This window comes from Corvus hawaiiensis, chromosome 26 (genome assembly GCF_020740725.1).
Source record: "Corvus hawaiiensis isolate bCorHaw1 chromosome 26, bCorHaw1.pri.cur, whole genome shotgun sequence".
Taxonomy (NCBI): Eukaryota; Metazoa; Chordata; class Aves; order Passeriformes; family Corvidae; genus Corvus; species Corvus hawaiiensis.
Genome location: NC_063238.1, coordinates 3,337,348 through 3,364,115, shown reverse-complemented (window position 1 = coordinate 3,364,115; position 26,768 = coordinate 3,337,348). Strand labels below are relative to the sequence as shown.

The 26,768-nt window shown below is 35.1% G+C and overlaps 1 protein-coding gene across 6 annotated transcripts in view; it reads right to left on the bottom strand.

Moving 5' to 3' along the window:
- The window catches only part of SNTG1 (syntrophin gamma 1), a 334,795-nt gene that overhangs the window by 44,919 nt on the left and 263,108 nt on the right, over positions 1–26,768 (bottom strand). For all 6 annotated transcript variants that reach the window (XR_007199924.1, XM_048286500.1, XM_048286498.1 and 3 more), the window contains 2 exons: positions 6,906–7,022; positions 2,622–2,693 (listed from right to left, as the gene is read on the bottom strand). Coding sequence is in view for 5 of the 6 variants with exons in the window: in XM_048286500.1 (XP_048142457.1) it covers positions 2,622–2,693; positions 6,906–7,022 (189 nt within the window). In the remaining variant the exon portion in view is untranslated. The remainder of the gene's footprint in view (positions 1–2,621; positions 2,694–6,905; positions 7,023–26,768) is intronic.

Here is a 26,768-nt window from a genome sequence, read left to right as displayed (position 1 = left end):
CCTTGGGTGACAGTTGCATCCTAATAAATGGAAGTCTAATTTTTTTCTGAAATATCTCGTTCAATTACAAGCAAGCCATGTAATGCAAATACACTTTGCTTAGTAAATGATGCAATGACACTTAATTCTAAAGCACTGCTCAGTCCTGAGCTAACCCATACAAAGGTTAGCACAGCCTACTTGCAAGTCCTACTTAAAGTGAATATTAGCCAGAAAAGCTTTGTCATTCTCCAAGGCAAAGAGATTTATATCAAAAGTAGCATGTGAGGTACTATAGAAAGGAAGAATTTTGAAGGTGATCACAAAACACTAGAGTAACTTTTTTTTACATGGCCTCTGGTTCAGTAATATCCATGGAGCTTGTTCAAAGGTATCTAAAAACCACTCATTACTAAAATGGAGACTTTTATGATGCTGGAATAAAGGCTGAACAAAACCTTGAGTTTCTACAGATGTTCAATGTAGTAGTGTAATGGGAAGCTGTTTTTCTCATTTTATTTGCTCTTATATTTAGTGAAACCATAGTTAAGCCCTGTAGCACCTGCTGTAGAAAACTAGAATATGGTGAAGATTAATGCTCCAATGTCAGAAGTTGCAATTTCATTGCAATGATTTTTCCACTTCCAGTTTTTAGTATTTACAGGTTTTTGTCATCTAAAGAACCTGTTTGAAACATTTCAGCATTTTATAAGCCTGACCATATTTACAGACAATAAATGAATAACTAAGTATTAATAAAGCAATAAAGAAACACATAAATGATATTCCTATATTACTTATACTGGAATTGCCTCTCTGTTAATAGAGACAAGAGGCTGGAAGATCTACACCTCTTTCCAGACATTTTGGAGGGCTGGATGATAAGAAAAAACCCAGCACATTTGTAGTCTCTCTGTGCTTCCACACAACAGTGCCAGGAACGTACTGGTTTAGGTTTTACTGCTTCATGGACAGTCTCCTTGGATGCAATAACTTCTGCTACATGGCTCAGAAATGGAAAAAAAAAAAAAAAAAAAAAATCAATGTATTGGTATACAAGAATAGGAGACACAGAACAAGGAGGAAAAAGAAAAATGGCCAAAATTGCAAGTGAATTAAAAAGAGCATTAACAAAGGCAAATGGCTAGAAGAAAAGAAGAACTAACTTTAAATTACAGAAAATTATATGGCACACATTCTGTAAATTTCTGTTCAAAGAGTATAAAGAAATCTTTGGATAAGTCATAAGGAGGAGTCATCCTGGCTCCAACACACTTAGTTCTCTGACAAAGAGCTACCTTGATACCCAAGGCCTGGAGCAATCAAAGGTTACCTGAGGGGTGGGAAAAAAATGTGCATGTAAGAAGTGGGATTTTTCAACTCTCTCAAAGCATGATGGTGTTCTTGGAGCACTGTTCACATGCACCCCCAGTGCGCTGCCTTCAAAGAGTGAACAACTTCTGTTATTCCTCTCCCTACATGACCACTTCTAAGGAGCCAATATTTGCGCACACTCAGTAATTGAAGGACATACCAAAGTGATGGGATGTTTTGCATTTGGGATGTGCTACTCCTTGATGAAGACTCCGACCTCACAGCCAACACAGAGGTAAAGGAAAACTTTTCAGTCTTCTGTTCAGATTGCTAGCAAAAAGGAATTTTTATATCTGTTGTATTTTAGGTTTGTTTTTTTTTTTTTTTTTGAAGTCTCAGATATAAGTTTCTGAATTTTATTGAGCCATCTGCCTCCCTAAGGAAAATATAGTGCACCTCTGTGACGTACAAAACCTAGGAAATGTACCATTTATGTCAGTAAAAGGTCTTCTCAGTGGGAAACACTTTTAAAAAATATGGTATTTTCATATTTCTTGTTGATACTACTCTGCTTCTGCCTAGATAAAACTCCAGAAATGTTAAAATTACGTTTTATGTAATTCGGACCCAAAAAACCCCCAAACCAACATAAACCAGAAAGTACTTTATATGAATAGGAGGAGGCATCTCTTTTCCTTATCATTTGAGAAATTTTGAGCCTCTGTTTTTCACTGTTTTTAAAACAGAGAAAAGACCAGATAAAATAATTCTGATTGAATTCAGAATTAAAAATTAAAAACAACATACAATAATGGTCTTATTCAATTTGTTACTCATAATTTTAACTTTCTAAACATATATCATTATCTCTTACCATTTATTACACTTCAGGTAAATGTAATCAGTTGGAAAAGATAAGACAAAAGTTTTCAGAATGGTATGGCATATTTTATAGACTCTGTTGTCAGTCCTAGTGAAATCTTACACTGCAGCTGCTATTAGTTCCATCAACAGATTTGAAAACAACCACAATGATCACTGTTTCTTTAGGTCCTCAGTTAGAAAAAGAAATGTTACACTGTTAAATGTGACATTAAAGTGAAGCTATAAAGCCCATACAGCATCATGGAGAAATAAGGTAGTTTTCTAGTCAAAATCAGTTTATTTCCAATTTTGCCATGCCTTCTAGTTTGATTCTGGATCTACTGACACCAGAACTTCTGATATTTGACTTTAAAGGGAAAAAAATAGATGTCTTTCTTCAAGGTGGTTAGTGTTATACTCTTGTCTGTCAAAGTGGCAATTTTTCTTATACTTTCTTATCATACCTTGAGAATTTTGCACATTATCTCATAAACTGAAAATGTTTTCTCAGCTCGTGTCCAATCCCAGGTTGTGACCTTTAAAAAACAAACAAAACACAAAAATAAACAGAAAAAGAAATGAAATTATTTTTATTTCAAGAATTAATTTTATTAACAAAAAAAATATCCCTAAAGTATTTAAATGGAGTAAAATATATTCAGACAGACCAAGCACTGCCTCAAAGCAACAACTAGCAGGGACCAGACTGTTGCATCCAGGCAATGCTTAGGAGACGTCCTCCCTGTCCTTACAATGCCGTTCCTTTGCATGCAGCCTGCTCTATGAAAAACGATGATGCTTCCCCTGGGAACTGGCAGGGGTTGCAGTGAGATCCTGTGAGGATACAGCCCTTGAATTCATCTCACAGAGCCAGAGCCCTGTCTATTAGAAAGCATGTTTCACACCACTTTCCTCCCTGTAACTGCATGCCAGTATCTGCTCCCAACCACCTACAGCGTTTGCAAATCCATAAAACCAATCTCCAACCTTGCAATCTCCCAGACACTTACCCTACATGCCTTGAAATCCAGGGGAAAGAAAAAGCATGAAACAACACAGGCAGATACACATTTTCTTTTTTTTTAACAAGATTAATCTACTCCTAAATTCTAACAAACTAAGATTTGAAGAATAGTCTGTTTTTTTTCCTCTTTGTTCTGGGATTTCACAATTGTTTTTAACTGTATTCATTTTAGGCAACTGTTTTACACAAAGAAATACATAGATAAAAGAATTAAATTAAATCATGCAAGGGTAGGTGTTAAGGCTTTACAAAGGAAGGGATAGGTGAGTATATTCAGTAAGGGAAGAGTTAAGGCAATATCAGAACAGTGTATAAAATTTCCTAGGAAACTGCAAGAAGAAAACAGGTGAATATTCACAGTCTCAAAATACAGAAGAAGGCACAAAATAGAATGAAATTGAGATTATAAATGAAAGACTAATCATCTTAATGGTAAAACACTTTGGACAGTAGCCCATATCCAAAGGAAGAAAACTGTATCATAAAATTTGTTAGGCACAATGAAAAGGTTGGTGAAAACATATGTTACTGCTTCTACAAGATTCAAGATAAACTTCTTTGAAACATGTATAATAAAATAGGGTCCACAGCCCAAGGAAGAAAATATTAGATGAGACCAATTTGTCTCTTATCTAAATAGAAAATAATCATTAATAGATCAAAATTATTTTGATGTTGTATGAGAAAATTCTATCCCTAACTAATTTTTAGTTATATACATTACTGTAATGTAAAGTCCTTTAAGGAAATCACAGGGAGGAATGAAAAGTTCAAAAATACAGTATTCTAGTTCTTCTTCTATTAGAATTTCCTTTATTTGCAGTCATTGTCAAATGCAGTCTTCACTATCTTATTGAACTGTGGGTACTAAACCACAAAGCTACTCTTTCTCCTATGGACAAAAAGATAAATTTCTCACCATGAACAGAAAAATGGGGAGAGGAGTCTTGCTACAGCCCCACTGAGACCACAACACCAGTCACACCAGATGAAGTCATATTGTGCCATGAGGAAAAGTAGTAACTATTGCTCCTGAAGCACAAAGTCATTTGGAGCTATGTTTAAAAATTTACTATAGGCTCTATACTTTGGGGGAAAGCATAAAAGCTCCCCCTTCTCCCCTCATTTCCTTTTGTCTGTACCTGTAAAGGGACTTCTTTTCAAGTCAAACCAACCTCTTTCTGTATAAATATAAGTGCAAAGCAAAAATAATTGTAGAATTATGACACCCATAGAAATTGCTGCACCATTCATTTTAATATTTTAATTTAAAATATTGAGTAGCAAAAAGAAAGGGTGTTAGTGGCTCTTTCTGAAGTAAATTTCCAAGTATAAACTGGAAGGAATTGAAACCAACCAGACTTGACACAATTAATACTTCTAAAGGAGGAAATGTAACAGGAAATAACAGAAAAAATAATAGTAAAGAACTAATTTTCTTTAAAGCTTTCCTAGTACAAATATGAAACACTAGGATTGCTCCTTTATGTGAACATGGGAAGTAGAAGTACTATTGATCAAAAAGATTTAAAAGGAGGCAGGGGGAGGCTGCTGATAGACACTGTTTAAACACATGGTTCCCTAATGTGTTAGACTTTGGCAGAGACTGGGGAAATACTTTCATCTGATTTTCTGTTTAAAAAAGTTTGCAGGACATCTCTTTCCAGAAAACAACTTTTTCCAAGTAGTTTACACTGCACATATAATTATAAAACAGTTTTTATTTTAACTACACTTTATGCATCTCCTAAAAAGAAGCTCTGAAACTGTGTCATTGAGACTTTGTTCATAATATTTTGTAACTCCTGCAAGATACAAACCTGCAGAATAGCAAACATAACTGTATGTGTAAAAGTTTGCATATAGAAAATAGGATTTTAGAAGTGTGCAATTATTATATACATTACATGTTAGAGCTGAAACTGGATGATCTTTAGGGTTCCTTCTAACCCGAACATTCTATGATTCTACATCTTTAAGGTAGCTCTATAGGAAATCTTCCCCTGCCCTAAAAAAAGCATGTTTATCATTCTGCTTCCCTCCTACTCCACGGAGAGAAAATATTTTTCTCTGCATTTGAACAGATTTTCTATTTTAGACTAGGAACCAGAATCCAGCAATACAAAATCATATTGTGTTTGCAGCTGAGCTGAAACAAGACCTATAGAAACGCAAGGATGGACTTCTTGTCTTATACAATAGCAGCTTGCCAAAATTTTCCTTATTCACATCACCATGGCTCAGATCCTTCATATGAACATGTTCCTTGCACACCCATTAATCACCCCCCATTAGATATTTACCCCCTACAATCATATTATTCCTAGAAATGATTCTTCAGTAAAGAGGCTTGTGGTCTCTACCATAGTTCTTACAAAAGAATACTCTTCCTCTTTTGTTTTGAAAAGGATTTCTCAACCTTGATTCTGCTTCTGTCTAGTATCTAGAATGGAGTTGGTTTTTCTTGACAGGCAGCAAATGCTTGAGTAGGTCGCGCAAAGGCAGGAGATCTGGTTTTGAATTGTGTCATGTTAGCATAATCTGACATTTTGATCTGATCCTGAAAAATATCCACCAAAATAAGCCAAACTCCCATTAACAGACCTGAGAGAGCACCAAACTCCCACACCAGTGAACTAGTGTACAAACACTGAACGCATGAAGTTTTCAGTTCATGCTTACTTCCATTCCTCATGCCTTCCACATGTTTTTAAACCTTTTGCTAAACGAACACCAATAGCTACTGATGAACAAAGATTTGAAGATGGCTTTGAACTACCTCAGGAAGAGGTTGCCCCAAGAGGTGGTTGATGCCCCATCTCTGAAAACGTTCAGGACTAGGTTAGATGGGCTCTGAGCAACCTGCTCCAGCTGAAGGTGTCCTCGCTTACTGTAGAGAGGTTGGAATAGATGACCTTTAAAGTCCGCTTTCAAACCAGACTATTCTGTGATTCTGTTTCAGGCAGGAAGGAGCTACAGCCTGGATCTGACAAACACAGGGTTTAGCAGCAGTCAGAAAGGTCACCCAATAAAGAGTAAAAATTAATCCACATGACTCTTCCTGCTCCAGGCATGGGAGTGCTACTGTCTCCTTAGCAACGGGTTTAAAAGTTAGCTAGAGGATCTTTACAACAGCATAGATGTACCATAAGAATGTGAAAGTAAATTGCTGAGTATAAGACAAGAGCTAAAATTTTGCCCAGTGTTCCCAGTGAGATTCCAACTAATATATTTATCTTAATTTCATTTGATTCCCTACCTTCCTTTTTGTGGTCTCAAGCAGCAAACACTTACATTCAGGATGAAATCTAAATACAGACATATTGCCATCTCCACAGCATGTAAAAAGCTTTGATATTTCCCCAAATCTCAGCAGTTTCACTAGAATGAGTGTTCAGTTTAAATCTAACCATCTTGCTTTGGTCTGGTTCTGTCTGCCAAAGGAAAATTAAAAGCTCCCTTTTAACAGGAGCAGATTTCTCTTTCATTTTTCTAAGTGTTCAGTTAAGTGGGGGAAAAGAAATTCTTGTTAGACACCCAATAATCTGATGAACAGCTGTTTTCTATCACTTCTATACCACATATCCTGGAACTTTTCAATGCTGTTAGTTGCAATTCTGTTAGCCCAATGAGTGATATCTCATCGTGAAAGCCTTGTACACATTACATGACGCTATTTTATTTAATAACACTTACTCCCACTAAGCATGAGAAATATACTTACTGGAGGTGCTATAAATTTATACAGGGAAGATCCCCTCAGTGCTAGAAACTTTGGTGTGTACATTCGGTCCTGAAGGGAGTCTTGTTCTCGTTCTTCCGTCCAGCCCATGTAGACTATCTGACAATAAAATCAATAGTGTTGACAATTTCTCAGAGATTATCTTGTGTTGCAAGCATTTCATGTGCATAAACTGATGTCTGTGAAATTTAACATAGCTGCAAACCTTGAACCCCAGACACAATATGGTACATTGGCAGTTTTTATAAAGGATCCCTGTTAGGACAACCCAAAAACATGAGAACAAATACTTATTGTATTAGCAAGAACAAAAAACCTAAACCACATACTCCAGGGATGTTAAAGGTGTATTCCACATATTTGCTGACAGATCATGTCAGTGAAATTTAATGCAAGTGAAGTGTAAGGAACCACTAGTCAGGAATACTAAGTCAAGAGAAATATAGATACAATTCTCCACGTTCAAGCTCACGGTTATGCATTAAACAACATGATCCTACAAATTTTATTTCTAATTAATGTTAATACTGGTTCGGGTTTTATTCTTCCCTCTGAAAATCTCTGAGTAGGAGTTTTGAACCTTTTTGCTTAGAAATAGCAGATTAGCAGACTGTTTTCAGTCACTATTTTGAACAGCCTTCCTCTACAGCTAAGAAGTAACCAGAATGCTGCAGACCCTTACAACTACCTGCAGATCTTCTGACACAGATGTTTGAACTAGAACTTATTCCAACTCACTTTAGGTTGCAATTTCCTACCTATCCTATTAAGTTTGAGTTATTTATTATCAATTCCTTAGAGAGCAGAAAAACATGAGTTACCACTATGCCAGCTTCTGGAGAACCACTGAACAGGGAGCAGACACATCATGGAACATTTGATTTATAACCATGCCATTAGTAATAAAATACAATTTCCACTGTGCACTGGTACACTACTGCTATGGAAAACAGTTCAACCCATATTTCATACAGTGCTGCTAATGGGATAGATCTATTTTTAAATATTTCTGTGAAACTGATTTCTACACTAACAAAGAAAGTGTGGGACATTCTCTATATGTCAGTAACAATAATGTAAGGAAAACAGTTTAGGTAAAAGAACAACAATCATATAGATTCTATAAGTTAGTAAGTGTACTAATGGTATGAAAGTCCCTAAAATGAATGTTTTCACTGCATGTTTTATCCTTTCAGATTCTGTATGTTATGTACTTTTTAAAAAGAAATTGATACTAGTTTATTTCTTTACTTTGTGGCAGAGAATTTTCAGCAACATTTCTTCATGGAATATGCGTTAAAATAAATAGTGGGTCTACTGTTTTTCTCTCTCTTTTGGGGGGCAGGGGACAGGTTGTGTTTTTTATCATAACACACTGGAAATTATTGGCTTTTTCAAAATCCCCTTGTGTGAAATCAACACTACTACTCTCTGTCACAGTTTATGGGATATTTTATGGTCTACAGCCAGAGACAGGGAGAAGGTCCATTTCTCTCATACTACAGTGACACCTCAATACTTAATTATTTTGTCAATAGCAAACACTAAAACTGTCATATAGTCTCAGGTTCAATGAAGAACATGTGTTGAAGTATCTGCTCGTTTGGTGACTAAGTAAGTTTATAAAAGTCAAAAGGAAGACAGATCTGTACCACAACATTCAAGCATCAAAAAGAGTGCTAAACACTGTATTGTTATGCAATAACTAAAAAGCCATGCCCTCTGAAATATCATTTGTTCCAGAATGAAGAACTATCCAGAAGGCAAAAAAAACCCCAAACAACTGACCGGTACAGTAGAGAAATTTTAAATTATTTCAACTCAGTGTTTATTCAAATTTCTCTCATTCTGTTGTTTCATATGTTATCCATAAATAAGATCCCCATCCCTCTGACTTGGTTGGAATTTCTAGACCTCAGTGACTGAGGCAGGTTGCACAGGACAGGTAAATTAGTGTAAACTGTACTGTTGTGTGCAGAACTTTGGCACATTTTTCTGTCTGTAACTGAAAGAGAATGCATGATCTCTGATTTCTAGGAATTGAGACATCTATGCTTCAAAATTAATTCAGTTCAATTCATTTGGTTTCCTCTTTGTTTCATTAAAATTGGACACACAGTAAGATATCATCTTGCCTGATGATATTTAATATCACTGTAACACTGTATGTAATCCCTTCTTAGTGTTTTTCTCTTTCATATTTCTACATCTAGTATTCATTACAATAACAGGATACAGTCACTCATGCTGTGCAGATGTATTGATATTTCACTTTTGATTGACTCAATACTAAAGTAGCCATGAAATTTAAGGCAATTGCTCCCTTAGATATTTCTCCCTTTTCTCTGTAGATCATGAGGAAAAAATTACATTGATTTTCCAGACAACCTGCTGTACCAAAAGTTTTATTAACAGAAATGCATTTCTCCTTCAGACTCAATACCTACTATTCAACATAGAGAGGAACTGTTAGAAAAAGGCTGTATGATTGTTATTAGGAACATTTACAAATATGATTGAGTGCATGTGCATATCCACAGGTGTGGATTAAAATAGCATGGGCTATATTCTGGAAAACAAGGCAAAACTGAACAAATACTTGCTAACTATTTTAATAGATAACTCTGAGAACTATGGTAACTTTTATGTTCCTAATGTGGTCTCAGTTTATCTAAACATACCAAATGTGTGGAATTAAATAAAACATTGTGATTTTTTATATGATGAATGTGAGAAACTGTCAAAAATCTTCACTTCTGAGACAAAATTGATGACATTTTTGAAACATTTATGTTCCTGGGAAACACTCGGACTTCTAAAAAAGCTTTGACTATTAAAAACTTAAAGAAAATTATTTATTGGAAAGGGACTGTGACTTTCCAAATTAATAGTTCATGTATATATATATATATATATATATAAAAACTGAAATACTAGATGAATATATGACTTGAGATTTTTGGACCATATTTTCGTTTATCTGCACATGTGGGTTTGGCATATATGGAATTTCATTATGGAGTTCCAGAAATTTTATTTCTGAAAATAAATGCTTAAAAGCACAGATAGATGATGAATGGAAATAAATGTTAATCACAAATAGACAGTTCATAGCATGCTCCGTTATATAGTCAAAAATCTGATTAGTTTTTTAAACTTATCAAGTTTTTTTGAGTCCCTATAAAGCTGTTGATTGTTATCAACAAAGGTGGCAGGGGTAGTGAAAACAGATTTTATTTACAATTCACATGAAAGATAAATTTTGCAGTCCTGGTTTCTAACTTACATTAAGCAGCTCATTCTTCAAAATCAGATGGTGACACAAATTAGTTAATTTAGTGGCTGCTGGTTCAGTAACAAAGATTCAATAAGTCATTATGGTTTATGAGTTAAATCATGGACAGTTTAAAAAAATCTATATTGAAATGATAAATGAAACAGGACAATTTCTTCAGTCAAAAATCCATAATCTTGTAATTTAATATGTTCTTAAATCACGTGGACATCCTAATCAAGCAAGATAAATTGCCACATTTTATATCAGTCCAATACATTGCTAAAAATTACTTAAATAGCCTTGACTATCAGAGAGACTTTTCCAGAGTTTTTACACAGATTTCATTATATTTTAGGAAGAATAGTAAGATAAAAATACAAGAAAATTTCCCCAAAATGAAAGGTAATATGTATGTGACATTATAAAAGTGAGGCAATTCAAAGATCAGAACAGATGCACTGACAGTTTTTTAGCTCCCAAGTCTGATACTCGTACTCACATTATGTGAAACTGTCCTGTAGGGCAACAGAATGAACTGGAGTCAGAAGAAAAATAAACGTGTCAGACAACACAGAGGGAAAGTAATGAGGGATGAGAAACTCAGATAATGCTGTCTACGCTGGTTTTAATATAATTTTCTCTGTACTTTTAAAAATAATTTTCTGTATAGTCTAAAAATTCACTGTAGTCAATTGTTAGCAGAAAAACAATAAAAGCCACACTGGAAATATGTGAAAAAATGGAAGAAAAATGGTGGTCATAATGTAGTCATTGGCAAAACCAATTCTGCTTCTAAGAGTCTTAGGATTTTTATGCTGAGTAAAGAAAATTTTTCAAAGTCAAGAAAAGAACTAATCACATAAAACTTTGAATGGATGCTAGAAAAACTTTGCCCTCCTATACATGCAGTCAAAATGTCTCCAATCCTATTTTTCACATTTGTTAAAAGCCTGCTATTCTTTCCATTTCTTTTTTAATTCCTCTGAATTATCTATCTTCTTCATTAAAAAAAAAAAAGTCCACTAAAACTTTAGAGCTATCACTGACAAAGATCACCTCCATATTTAGAACCATCTAACTATTAGTAAATAGATGATTCAATCTAAGATTGCACATTTATTTTATCTCACAGCTTAATTTCCTCCTGGTTAAGAACTCACACTGTCATCTTGCTACCAGAGCAAGGCTGCGTAGAGGTTTTCCATTTGGCTTTGTCTTGTTCTATTTCTGAAATGACCACATGAAAACTGAGGAAATATTATCAGGTCTTAAAGTAAATCGTGTCAGAGAAAGCAGAAAATTCTTCTTAATTATGGAAGATGATTAAGATGATATTTTGCTTACAATCCAGATAACTGAAAACTGGTATCAAAGACTGAAAACAGTCTATTTGCTTTCTTAGCAAACAACACCATAATCAGAATGAAGACATGTTTAGGGTAACAAAACCTGGCTGGACCTCTGTAGAGATCTGTCCAAAACTAACAGAGCCATTTGAAAACCTGCATGACAGTTTATGTTACATCCAACAGCATCCCATGAGAAAACTTAGCACATTCCCAATGAGATCTACAAAATCCTGCTAGAAATCAGGATTATATTGACTGCCTCATGCCTTCCCTCCCTCCACAGGTTTGAAAAATGACGGCTACATGTAGATACAGGATACTTTTCCCAACAGGTGAAGAACTATGTGTGGCTTTTCCAGTTTTCTTCTTCTTGTTATAATCTACTAATCCAGATAAACATTTTGTTGCACCCATTTGGTTTTTCATCCAGTGCTATATGTTAATAGTCACAGCTTATTTCAAAGCACTCATTTTACTTATTTAAGACTTCTAAGTAGCTGTTTATTGAAATAAATTCTTCTAATGACAAAGTCAATTTGAACTTTAATTGGGCAACTGTGTGCTTTTGTCAAAATGTCAACATCAGAAGTTGGGATTTTTTGTATCTCTTAAATTATTCAAATCAATGCACAATTATGTGCATTTAAAATTCATTACAATTTGAATTTGTTCATTATAACAGAGGTTATTAGCATTTAGAAAGCACAGACTTTTCCCAAGAAAGACCTTATGCAGCTGTTATTACAAAGATGGATTTGGATGCAAGCTGCACTATTAGATACCAATCTATATTAATTTCAGGAGTATGTGCGAAATTATGAGTAGGAATCAGTACACAAATAGCTCACGCAAGTCCTGTCTTCCATGATATTGACTGGGTAATTAAAAAATAATAAAAAATGAACTAGAGTAGCTAGCCAGCATGTAGCAAACTCTCTGAAATGCACAAGGGATATGTGCATTTTACACAGCATTAACCATGTTCCTGCTAAATAGGTATGGTAGCTAGATTGATGAAAAAAAATCTTGTCTTATATAAAGTAATCTGCCTTCTTCACTTGACTGAGCCTTCTCCTTCTTTTAGACTTCTCATATTTACCTGCCACATAACTCACCTTCAGAGCAATTTAGCATATCCCTGAGCAGGTTCTTTTGATTGCCAGGTTTAACACTGAGGAGACTCAGTCCTGCTGATATCAGAGGCATTTTACAGCTGACCTGAGAGGTTTCACATCTTCTCTGATACTCTCAACAGAGCAGCTCTCAGCAAACACTTTGAAAATTAGCAGGTCTCACATATTTCCTGACTGAAAAAATTACTGTATATCACACTGTCATCATTCCCCCCTCCTTCTACTGTTGGGTAACTGCAACCACTAGGGTTCTGATTTTTTTCTGGAAAAAAAAAAATATTTGATACATGGTCACATTTGAATTCCTACCTGCTCATTTTTCACCTACTGAATTTAGGAACAGGCACAAGGAAGGTTGCAAATTTTAATCGAGGATGAAATTTCTTGGGGGGTTTTGAGGGTTTAAAATAGAGAACAGCGCAATACAGCAAGCTCAGCACGCAGGTGACAAGAAAGTAAACATCATTTATTTTAAAGCCTAGTAGCTCGACTGGGTTTAGGACTTATCTTTTGATTAATGGGGTTTTTTTTCCTCTCCTAAATGTACACAGCATATATTTTTCACACCCTAAAATATAAATGAGTCAAACAAAAATATTTCAGATAACCAAGCTGGAGGGCATGACCTCTTCCTTTTGATGAACAGCACATCACATTCATCTTTTTCACCTCAGGGTAGACTACCAAAAGATGTTGAATGAAGAAAAAGATCAGAATATTACAAGTCACCAGACAGTGTCTTTAACACTTTTGATGGTGCCACTGAGCAAACAACTGACACATTTATCTTTCTTAAGTACCAGGGCAAGTGAAATATTTACAAAAACATTTAATAACATTTTTAACTTGTCCCAGGAGTACCTTTCAATTAGATTTCAATGACTGGTTGCAGACTTTTTCTTGATTTTCTTTTCCCATTTCTCTGAAAATGACTGGTAAGCAGAACTCAGACAGGACTAGGGTGATTTGGGCTACCTTGCTCTCTCTGTGAGATCATACTGCACATGCAGCTGCCCTGCTCACACCCTGACCTTACTGAACTCAGTCCAAAGGAGATGGTAACAATACACATGGAAGAACCCCAAATGACTGAGTATACAGAAAATACAGATGATGGGTAATAGTTTGTTTGAAATGAATTTTAGTAATAAATGTCTTGAGTTTGCATAGCATCAGAATTACATTTCTATAGAATTAGTTGTTTACACTTCAAAGTGCTCACAAAGCCAGAATAAACCTGCAATCAATGTATACTTAAAGTTGTCTTTAAAGTCTCTGGTGTTGCTGTTTGCACAGCAAAATAAGCATACCTGAGAGAAACCCCTTTTTTGGTATCAATGACTTCACAAGATCTGACTTAGAAATATTTTTATAGTTTTGTGAGAACAAAGCTGAAAATTAGTAGTTCAGATATATATGTAAGTATACAAAAGCCTCTTAAGACTTAAAATATTTTATTTAAATATTATATGGAACCAACATCAATATTCAATAGAATAATGTTATTTATGGATACTTGTTTTAATTTCCATTCTCAGTAATTTAAATGGTAAAATGATGAAAATAGCTAATAATGGTTGCAAAATTTCTTTGACTATTTCTACTAAGGAACAACTATTTTCAGTCCTCTCTGATTATCAAAGTAAAAAGACTTCTGCAAGCTGAAACTGTCTTTAAGACTTTCCCAGGGATCTCAGAGAACAACTACTACTTATAAACTCCTAGAATAATAAAAGTAAATAAAATCTCAAAAAATATTTGAAAAGTTTTAGACTACCATTACATTGTTTTTCAGCAATACATTAAATTTTTTAAGCACTCAGTGCATGTAACTAAAAGAAGAAAAAGTCATCAAGAGGTGAAATTTTATTTTCAGAAGAACAATTGGTTTTCTGCATGAATCCACTGGTTTTCAGGTTTCATAATCCATGCTAAGTTAATGAAATATTTTGAATAAAAAGAGTGTGACTGAAGAAGCAGACATGGGTTGCACTTTTTTCCTTACCAGTGACGTAACTTTGGTGCTAGAAAGAAGGTCTGGGAAAGGTCAACTGGTTTATAGGTGAACTTTTTTGTAATGAAAAACAATTTATGCAGGTTCAAGGAAAGTTGTTAATTTCTAACAACTCACAGCACCAAGGGAAGGACTCCACTATTACAACAAATTAACCATTACCTGAATCCAAGTTTCACCTTAACCAAAATGCAGATAATGAAGCAGTTATTAGAGACAATTAAAAACTAACAATATCATCGAATTCTTCAATGATTCATGGCTGCTGCAATCAGAAACATGATGGAAAGTGATACATGGTGCTGTTGGGTATGGTGCAGTCAGTATTTACGACTGTTAATGGGGACAGCTGTCTCTTTTAAGCAAAGTTAGTTGTTGAATTTTCTTTTTTAACTTCCTGGTCATTGTATCTCCAGCAATCAGTGTATAGAAGCAAAGCTCACTGAGAGAAGGGAAATAACAAAGAAGTCTTTCTAGTGGAGGATTAGTCAGAAAAAACTGAAGGCCACACAGCTCTCCTACAGAAAATGGAAACCTACAGATGAGAAATTTTGCTGCATCTGCACAATGTCTTTGGAGAATCAGTGTTACCATTGCCAGTTACTATTGGGAAAAATAACCCAATAGGTGGTATAAAATTTTAATCAAATCAATAAAGAATACTTCCTAAGGTAATTTTATATTTTATTAGCTATAGCAAATAATCTTTTAGCTAATGATTTCAAAGTTTTCAAGGTCATTAAGCAGTAAGTCTAATTAAGCTTAATTTCGAAATAGAAAATGATAATAACTCTTCTTGATTTATAAAAAATGAACAATGCAGTAAAACTTCCGTTTATACTTCAATTCAAATCATATCATGCAATAAGAAATTGTAAATCAACCCATAAACTTAACATATATAGATAACGGTAGGAATTCTTTTTTTATCAGAAAAATCAGACAACACTTATCCACTTATCTTCCTTTAACGCAAAATGTGTTTCAAATATATATGTAAAAGAAATGAAGACTACTTTGAAAAAATAACAGTTGAATAGATAGAACCTATATTTAAACAAACTGGTCCCAGAGATCTTCCACTACAGCAGAATAATGTGATGGCTCATTGCTTTTCTCTTTCAACTGCCTTCAGAATTCAAACTTTCAATCACAAAAGCCTGAAAAATAAGCTGTTTTTATAAAAACAAATAAATATCCTGCAGTTGAAATCCAGAGTAGATACTTTGATAGATCTAAAGAAATAGATTTACTCACTATGTCTGTTTTGTAGCAAAGAAATTATGTACCAAAGCACCACTGATGCCTTTTAGTATTTTTAAAATACTGATTTATTTCTCTTAGTAAGAGATGTTATGAAATCCCCATTCTTAAAGACAGTCACAATCTGATGGGGGAAAATCCAGAGCAATCTGATTTATGTAGGCCATTCTCTGAGTAGGATTCTGACCAGATGACCTACGAAAACTCATCCAATATAACTTATTCTGTGAGTCTTCGATCTCAAAGCAGCCATATCTGTCCTGGAATCTGTTTTAAAGGAGTCCTGACTTACTGCTCTTAGCAAAACAGCTTCAGCATTGTTTTTATTATAGTTCCACATTATTTCTTTGGTAGCATACACAGTATTACACACCATACATGGTAGTTCAGATTTCATAATCCATCTGTAGCTGCCTAGGATTTTCTAAATGTCTCCATTTTTTATCTACCCTAATTTTCAGAGGGACAGTGTATCAAGTTTCTCACTGGAGATTTCAGCCTTAAAATACACTCTGTAAAGGAATTTTTACTACAGATTGCTTGCGGGTAAAGTACCCTTGAGATTGAAGACATTGGTCACAAGCAGCAATGAAAGATGTATCCTATCACCCCTTCCCAAATTTAAATGGGGGTAGAAAATGTTATGATTTGTGAAGGACCCTGATACCCTACAGAGATTGAAGAGGAAGGGAAAGAGGAGGTGAGAAGTCAGATGAGAGGAGAATAAAGCTGCTAATAAAGGACTAAAGTAATTATATATAACTTGCATACTTACACATTCTTAAAGTAAATAAAATTCTTCCTGGATTACTAAAAAAGAAGGAAAGATGAAGCTATTCCAGAACTACTTTAAATGTCAGTTTGCAAACAGTGGTATTCAAATACAAATGTGTCAAGAAAGAGAACCAGAATGAAGTCCCATTCTGAAAGAGCAAGGCAAGATAGAGCAGAACTACTGCTAAAATACCTCTTTCAGAAGCTAAAAAAAACCCTTAGGGGATGATTAGATGAAGAACATGATATTCAGTATGTTCTACATCCTATTATTTTCATGCTTCTCTTCATAACTTATTTTTTAACAAGACGGGTTTTGGGATTGTTATAATACAGCCGGTTTTGATTTTCCTGGTGTTTAGATTGAACCTAGGTTCTCCTGAGGATTCTGTAGCTGGTCATATGCCAATAGCCTGTGGCAGGGAGTTAGTAGTGTTCATAACATTTACTGAACTCATGTTGCACTTATTTTTTGACAGTGGGTGGTGTCAGTAGTTGATTTTTCTCTAGCATCTCGGCATTTCCATGAACTTTGCAGTTTCATTAGAAAAGTGCAGTCTTCAAAAAGTACCAAGTGAGACTCATTTTGCAGTGCCAGAGCTTTCTTCCACTCGTGCAATTTCTTTTTTAAGACAAAATGGCCCACTATCATGTGAAATGGAGGGATACAACCCATAAAATTAAGGTTCTGTCCTGAATGAAGCTCAAATTACAGTGTAAGGCATTAAGGCTCTTTATCCACTGAGTTCTACAGAGGGACAGGCAAGCTCCTTCACCCACAGGAAAGATTACATAAAAAATCCTCTGAGGGTGCCATCTGTCTGATTGAAGAAGAGATCCTGGTGCAATAATTCAAGGCCCTGTGAAGTGCAATGACCTACAGGAACATTATTTAAAATTGATGGATGTAAACTCATAATTAATACTTAGCCAGAAGTCACTCCTCTCACAGAGAGCATCTTTTCTTTAAAGTTTTTTTTCAGTCTCAGAGGTCTGGATGCTATTTGCATAATAGGAGCAGATCCTCTTCTTTCCCACTGTCTGGGTTTGGTTTTGAACAGCAGCCTACTTCAGCAGGAGGGGAAGAAGAGGCTGCTGCATTATTCCACCTACCACCATCAGGGCAGGCGCGTGGGAGCAATAGTTTGGAGTGATGAGTGACTATTGCTTCTTCTAAGCAAGTACTACAAACAGTAGGCTGTTAAACAAATAATGGGAAGCAGCAGGACTTCTAGATGGATATTTGCAGAAAGCAGCTAGAAACTGTACACTATTGCATCTTGATCCTGCTGGACTTTGTGGGTACTCTGAGTTGGCCCAGGTGACTCAGCACTCACACACTACTGGAGCCATCAAGGTGGAGACCTGTTTTACAGCAAGAAGCCCAGACACAGAATTGCCTACAATTTACACCTCTTCAGACCTGCACCATTTTCCAGAATCATTCTACATAAGTAGGCTTGTTTGTTTGCTTTTTTCAAAGCCAGCATTGCTGAGAGATATTCCAACAAGGAAAATGTTTCTGCTTATTAAATAAATAAGTAAATACTTCTGTCAGTTGTCAGCTCCTGAGGATAGTTTTTTGACTTGACACTGCTAAATCTCTATTTGCTGTGTCATAAAATATGACAGACTTACTAAGTTTTGCTTCCAAAAATACTAAGATTGAAAGCAAATATTCTCTAATATGCTAAACATATAACTGATATTGTTCACTGAACAATGTCTGCTTACCAGGAAATACAACTCTTTGAAAAGACAAAAAATGTTGTAATATTATGTTATTCTAGGGGATGCTTCTGCATTTGTAATTAGCTACATTTTTTTACATTTTTAACAGTTTTCCTTCACACATTTTCAGTGACTAATGCTTCTCATTGGTTTTTTCCTTCTTCATTTGTAGGTAACCCATAAATTGTTAATTGCTTTGCTCTATTATATACATCAACTATTTTCTGAAATTCAGGTAGCAACTCTGTCACTGGTCCCATGGACTATGATTGTGATGAGAGAAAGAAGATAAACGACCATCCAAAGTCCACAGAATTCTGTTTAACCACTGTTCTTAGAAGTTCAAGAGAATAAAAATTTTTCCTATCACAAACTATGATTTGAAGCACCAATCATCTGCACAGACGTAAAATAAGTAATGAGAAAAATGAAATGTTATTCACTTCTCCTCTTGAAGTAAACTGTAATTAAAAATAGTTTATTTATACCTTTTGAGTCCCACGTGCTCCTCCAATAGAAAATCTATAGTTAAAGTATATGCTCCATTGATTCTAATTAATTTCTTTAGATGATACAATTCCCCAAGGAATAATGTGTTTATAGGCGTACTGAACACCTTCCTTCTAGTATACTAAAATTAATGTTATTCCTGGGAACTTTTACACTCACTTGATGCAATAAAACAGATGTTACAATAAAGCATTGCAACATTTTTATTTCGAGCCTCAGCCTCCAATGAAAATTACAATCTCGCCAGAGAGAACAAATTCATACCTGGTAAGCTACAGATAATAACAATTCCTTATTTAACATGAGGCTAGAGAAAAAAAAAAAATCTCCTGTACTTAATCTTTCTAAGTATAACTGGAAAAAAAAAGGAAAATAAAGGAAGAAGAAAAGAAAGACATATTTATTTTGTGGATATCATAGAATATGCTGAGTTGTAAAGGACCCACCAGGATCATCGAGTCCAGCTCCTGGCCCTGCACAGGATACCCCTAAGAATTGCATCATGCCTGACAGCATTGTCCAAATGCTTCTTGAACTCAGAAAGGCTCACGGTGGTGACTCTGTTTTCCACCTTTTCTTATTTTCTCTCTTTGTTACCACTTTTCAGGAACTTGTACAGGACATATGCATCATTAAAGCGTGTATTTCCAATCAAGAATGCTGAAAGATGCTTCCTGTCTTGCTTTGTTGGCCTGTTTGTGTAGTAGCTAAAAATCCCATCCAGAAAAAAGATACATGAAAAAGATGGAAACATTCATTCTATTAGAAGAGCCCTTTCTTGGTTTAATGTTTTTTACTTGTTTCCAGTCTCAGACATCACAAATATCCAACTCCTGCAGAAAATCTATCTTTTAAATTGCAGGCATCCCTTTCACTGTCCTATTTATGTTACATATCCCATTTCTTGGGTAAATGGCAAAATATCAGATACAAATATGTTTAGAGACTTACAGTGGGACTTAATCATGTCACGCATATAAATGGGGCAAAGTGACGCAATAAAAGCAATGCCTTTGATTATTTAAACTCAGTGGTTTCTCACTGTCTGACCTCATCATAGATACAGAATTATGCTTCTGGTGAGAGCAAGTATTTGGTCATGTCATACTGTTATGACAAAACAGGAAGCAATTATTCATCTGATTCAGATGTTCTGATTCAGAACAGCTCAGGATCCATTCAGGCAGGATCAAGTTTATTAAGATCATACTGTTGCAAAAAGTAGCAGCTGAAAGGAAAGCCCTTATTAGAGTAACCCAGCAATTACAGCAGTCACAAAGTCAGTGTGTCAAACCTGTACCTTTCATCTTCTAACCTAACCACCAATCTGAAAGTTGAGCTATATGACTCCTGTTGAAGCTATGGCACTATACAGAAAGACATATCTGATCCCTGTGGGATCAGAAAGAGCCTGATTTCACACCCAAGAGTGTACAAACAAGGTGAAGGATCTGGTAAGAGTACTTTAATCTCTAAAGCAATAGATCAGGCTGTCCACTTACCAGTTGAATACATTTAAGCCAAAGCTGTCACCCAAAAATAGGCTTAAATATATAATTTTTTAATACACATGAATTTATTTATTTATATATTTATCTTTTAACTCATTTAGAGCACTAATGTACAATAGCCAGTAACTCTTCTTCCCAAACCCAAAAGTAAGCAACAATTTTTTATCTGCTTATCAATTTAGCGTGTAGCTGCGGGACATTTCTGTTTATTTCACTCACTTTGAAAGGCCTACAGTGGAGCAAGGCATTTAGAATCCCCTCATTCACCTGTCCTATTTACACCTTTAGTGGAGGTACAGTATATTCACCCCTGTATTGACTAAAATATGAACACACAGCCAACACAGATCTGGTCATTAAATCCAGTCAGGAAAAACTACCCTTACTGAAAGGAATTTTCAGGGAGAGATATGAAGATTGCAGAGGGGAAAAAAAAAAAAAAGCTAATACTTGTTACACTAATGAGTTAGTACTAGAAAAAAAACCCAAGAAAATAAATTAGAAAAATATGTAAACGAGGATGAAATTCTACTTGAGGCAAAATTGAATTTGCTGGACATGCAGAAGTGATTCAACGCACAGCTTGAGACTTATATTTTGAGATTTAAATAAGAACTTGATCTAATCACTCTTTTGTATCCTCTAAATTTCCAGCAGATGTCCAAATTACTTCCATCCTCTCATGAGCTATAAGGTATGCAGCCCTAGGACAGAAGCATTGCTATCCAATAACTGCATCAAGTGACTCACAACATGAATGTTATCTCGCTCATCAGGTAATGGACTAGCTTCAGGAAGTTGTCTGACCTTCCTCTCAAAAGTCAACATGGTTTCCTCAGCCTAAAATCTTAAACAATCTACGGTGTTTACTGCCCTTGTAAAATTTTTTATGCCCCGAAGTTCAAAAGCTATTCTTGACTAAAATGTAAAAGGAAGAAAAATCTTTGATTGGTCACAGGAAGCACAGTTTTTATAACGGAGACTGGCCCAGAAGCTTCTAAAACAATTACAGAAACTGTTCAGGGAAAAGCATTTCATGTCAACCACAGAAACTTTTCAATATAGATAGATATATATATAGATAGATATGTTCAGTTTATTTTACAGAAAGCTCAATAAAGTATCAATAAGCAACATAAGCCTTTCAAGGGTATCTGTTATGCAGCAATAATCCATGCTGAGTGCCATAGATGGCTGACAATGCAAGGCAGGGAATTAGCCCAACACAATTTACACCCTATTGTGAACTTCTGCTTAATTTAACAGCAAGAACTCAGCTTCCCCCGTGTATTTCTATAATCATTTAACAATAGAAGCTTAATTCCAGAGATTTTCCTTCAAAATAAACCTGATCAAATCCTTACTGTGACAACAGATGATGATAGAGCAGAAGTAACATTGGACCTGAAAGTTCAGTAACTGTCAGTCAAGACCAGCAGGATGGCTACTCTGAGGTACCACAGGAACAGACTATTGGAAAATAATTAATTCAACAGTTATGCAAAATTAGGAAGAAAAAAAAAGTAAAAAAACCAAACTACACTAAGGAGAGGGAACAAAACCACTGCTCTTAATATACTTCTAGAAGAGACTTGATCTCTTTTGAGGACAGGTCATATTTCAGAAGAACTCTGTTTAATCACTGCATTTAAAAAATACAGCAGTAATGGAGGCTATTACTCTGCAATTAGTAACAAAAAAAGAAAGGTATGTGTTGTATATCATACAGGTGTTTATCAGTAGAACAGATGTTGTCCTATCAGTCCTATCAGTTCACCTGAACTATAGAATCCACCTTTTCAGGTGCAATAGAGATGCAACACTTCTGCAGCAAAGAACACTGGCTTGATTGACAGGCAAGACAGTCACCATGATATTTGTACATTTGTGTTTAGTCACCTTTATATAGCAGATATAAGTTAGGTTTTATTAAATAAACTCACTGAGCCAAACTTTCAGAATTGATTTTAAATGAGATTGTTCTAACTGTAAAACTGGACAACATCCTATTAAAACAGAATATGAGGTGATATTACATAGCTGATCTGGTACAGTTGTGAATAGTTGTTTTTATTAAATTATACAAGAAGTAAGAGAAAATTGGCATAACCATGTGTATTTGTGAATGCCATCAGGTGTGTCCTATCACCCCATCCTTGGCCATCAAGAATGTAAAATGTCTGCAAAACAACGGGGTCCGTAACTGCGGAATCTGACATGCACAATGAGACCCCAGTTTCTGGCCTTAGGGTGGCATCTGTTCATTATGCCATGGTCTTGTTTTAAAACTGAGTTAAACACAGTTAAGCACTCTTTCTCATTCTCACATGATTCTCATTATAAACTGTCAACTTTGAATAGACCAGCTACCAATTATTTTCCCATAAAAGCAGGAAAAATCTAGAGGGACGCATTATACTTAAAATCTAAAATTATTTAATGAAAATTTTTTATCTTCTGTAGATACAAATATTTCAAAAATTCTCATGCTGCCTATGGAAAGAAGAGAAAGAGTGTTCAACTAAAAGGATTATAGTATTCTTCCCCATTACACTTTTTTTGTGAATTCAGCATATGAAAGGTAGAGGGTCATAGCCTTTGAATTCATCCTAATAGAGATGAGACATACAATATAGGGAAAAAAAGTTTTAAATACACTCCTCTGCTATAATATTTTTATCTGTTTCATGTGAAACCTTGAGATTTAACTGTTGCCCATGTAGTGGAGAAGCAAATGTCTATTTATTACATTTGTGAACATGTATGTGAACATAGCCATAATCAATGAAATGAAAAATGACCTCCCCTCATTTGCCAGGTGCTGTATCTGCTTTGTATCACTGTCTTGTTGAGTGAAATAAGTTAAAATGAGAGTCAGAAAGTTATGACTTTCCCAGCTGCAATGTATCAACATTTTACTTACTTGTTCACGTAGGGACAGGAAGAGGTGAACTGCAGGCCAGACTAAGATTTAGATCTAAACCTTGAATTCCACTGTGTACCTAAGCCAGATGCAGCCAATTCATCCTCCTGGCATGGCAATCAGTAATAGCCAAATCCCAATGAACCCCAAATAACAAATGAGAGTTATAATGCATAGTAAAATCTCTAGTAGCTGGAAGCTACATTTGGTTTCTCACACTGAAAAGGATCAGAAGGCTTTATAAGAAGGACTATCTAATGTTGATTTCTCCAGATGCTATCAAATCAATTTTCAGCTGAGATCAGCCCATTTGCAAACTCGAGGTGGAAAATGAAAAGATTGGGAATTGAAAAGGAATGGGCAGTGCTTGTCCTCACTACACCACCACAGTTTACTGATGTAGGGTGCTTTTTCCTGTCATTTGAAAAGCATTACCAAGGAGTCAATGCCACCTGTCAGAACTCACCTGCCTAATGATGGCTCCCACAGGAGCTGACATTTGCTGTAATCAGTGTAACAGCTGAAGAGATGTGAGGAATTCCAAGAAAAGGAAACATGCCCATGTTTGCACTCCCATCTTGGCTGATCAAATAGAGAAGCCTCTGGCTGAAGCCTTGAAATATTCCATTCCTTGTGCCTCTCTGCTATGATGTCTATAAAATTTTTTCTCCGAATCTATGGAAATTTTGTCTATGACCTTTTTTTTTAGTGCATATTTGAAATATGCAGTGTATTTTCAGTATAAAATGATTTAATTTTTTTCTCAACTACTTGCTATTATACTCTAAAATATTACTATTTACAGCCCATGCATACAGTACCAATATAAAAAACACAACCACTTTTCTATTTTTTACCATTTTAAGTGTTCTTTCCATCACTGTCAACTCAGAAAGGTGGAATTTTATTTCCCTCTTGTCCCACAGTCTTCTTCAAAAATACTTTTTTTTTGTCTCTGTGGTCCTCTTCCAGCATCTTTTGCATCATCTTTCCACCACTACTAAATGTACTACCACCATTCAGAGAACTTATTGCTTCATGCTGTCCAAATAATTACCACCTTCTTATCAATACACATAATCTTTGATATTTTGATTTTAATTAATGTATCTTATCTTTCTAATGATTTTCCAGACAAACCTACTTTCACTATTACTGCATTAAAGGAAACCTGACACATTATGTGCAGTCAACAAGTCTTTCCTAATTACTTTTTCTTTTATCTTTTTTACATACTGCAACATTGAGATGTTTGGATAACACTACAGGAGTTACAGCATCTTCCACACGTATGCAGATACATTTGTTTCCTCATTCTACTCCTAATGGCTCTGTCTGTGCTTCTGTTGTCTTCTCCATATCAAGAATATTTTTATGAAGGAATCCTAAGGGTTGGTTCCTTGACTCTAGTTTGACAACTGCCTTCCCCCTTTACCTAATGAACTAAAATCCACATATATATGTATAAAAATTCTAAGTGAAAATAACCTTCAATTACCCTGCTAGTGCTCATTAAAAAACCTGTGGGTATTTGTTAAGTGAAATTAAATATGCACACTTTTTTTAAAGCATAATAGGATTAAGACAGCTTTCAAGTTCATGATGTGCTTGCAGAAAGAAGTTAAAACTAGCTGTTCAACTTCTTAGACAAAAATGTATTTTATTAAAAAAAAATCAAGATGACAAGAGTATTCAAGATGGTAATTTAATTTTTAAAATTATAAATGATGTGTTGATATAACAAGTAAAAAGTCCTTTTCCTTCCCTGCATACCACGTTAATATTTGTTGCACATGAAGACAGAAATTAACCTTACATCCTTGTAGCCTTTTCTGACTTTACTCAAAAATATTATTTAACTATTTAACTTAAATTAGGTGACAGTTCCTAACTTCTTCTATGACAAAAAACTGCAGCCCTCTTTACATAAAATAATCCCAAAAGGGAATCTGGTTTTGAATTTAATGTTCCCTAAAACTTCAGATATCCACAGATCAGTATACCTTTTTCTTCTCCAGTGTTTGACAGGCAGGGAGACCTTAGCAGTCTCACTGCCCATCAAATCAGCCTCTCTTTCCAGTTTGACCTTTTGGCTGAGTTTCTTGAAGTGCTCCATAGCAATCCCTTTGGAATATGATGTTTGGTTTTGATGGGAGATGAATGCATCATAATTGCAGGCTGTCCTAACAGACAGCATGGCCAAAAAGCCATTCAAGCCAAGAAAGATATTTTTGCTTTCCATGGAATTCCAATGAAGAATAAAATGCCTTGTTGACCCTATGTGCCAAGGGTTCCGAAACAGCAGAGATCCCTGAATGATATGTTAGACTGATGGGACGTTATAACTGTTGTTTATATTTTTGTTACAGTAATAAAAGCAAAGAGACAAGTTCAGGGTAAATCATAACAGTGAAAATGGAGCTAGTTAACTGCTTTTTGTTCACTAGGCAGTATCTCCTTCCCTCTTTTGAGACAGGAGCATATCTTTGCACTGTCTGCATCTGATGTTATATAAACTATTCTGAAAATGCCCAAATGCAAGGGTTAACTCCATTTTTTGCAGCTTCATTTATACTTACCCATATAGTTGTCCTTATTGTTACTATTAGTAGCATTATATTATTGTCATTGTCATTAATTTATTACATTTATGGATCTTCTCATCAAGAAAACAGAAAACAAAATAAAAGTATCTTCCTCCTTTGTGAGTTACACTCAGCACAATTCCACATAAGTAAAGTTGGACCAGAGATAGGGAACTGAGAAATACATTGACTAACTGAAGATGTGGTGTAAGGGAGATGAAAGCACTTTTCTTTCTCGAATCTGTCCTCTTGAAGGCAAGTTTACAGCTCAGTCCTATACATATCTACACCTCAATCCTGCTACAAGGAAGTAGTTTTTTTCCTTCTTATGAATAAGGTTCCTCTGTTTCCCCTTATCAAATGTTTCTTAAAAGGAAATCATCATAATATAATAGTTGTCATACACACAACACATACATACTTAATTAACTTTACAGTGTACTGAGCTTTACTCTGATAATTTTAATTCTTACTTTGTTTACATAGTTTTCTAAAAGATACCTTGATCCTTTTCAGGAGGTGTGGCTGCTGTCCATTCTTACTAGGGTCTCTAGAAATTAGAAGGTTTGTGTCTTTAAAAATAATTGTGGGAAGAACAGATTTTTCAAGAGGAAAAGATCTATCCCTTCTAGACCCCATCACCTGATACAGAGATGTGGAGAATAGCAGCAATTGTGCTCATAATACATTTTACAAGAAAGCATCCCTATTCAAGGAATCCTACTTTCTTTTTGAAAGATACTCCAGTTTCTTCCAGTAATGTGAGACTGCCAGT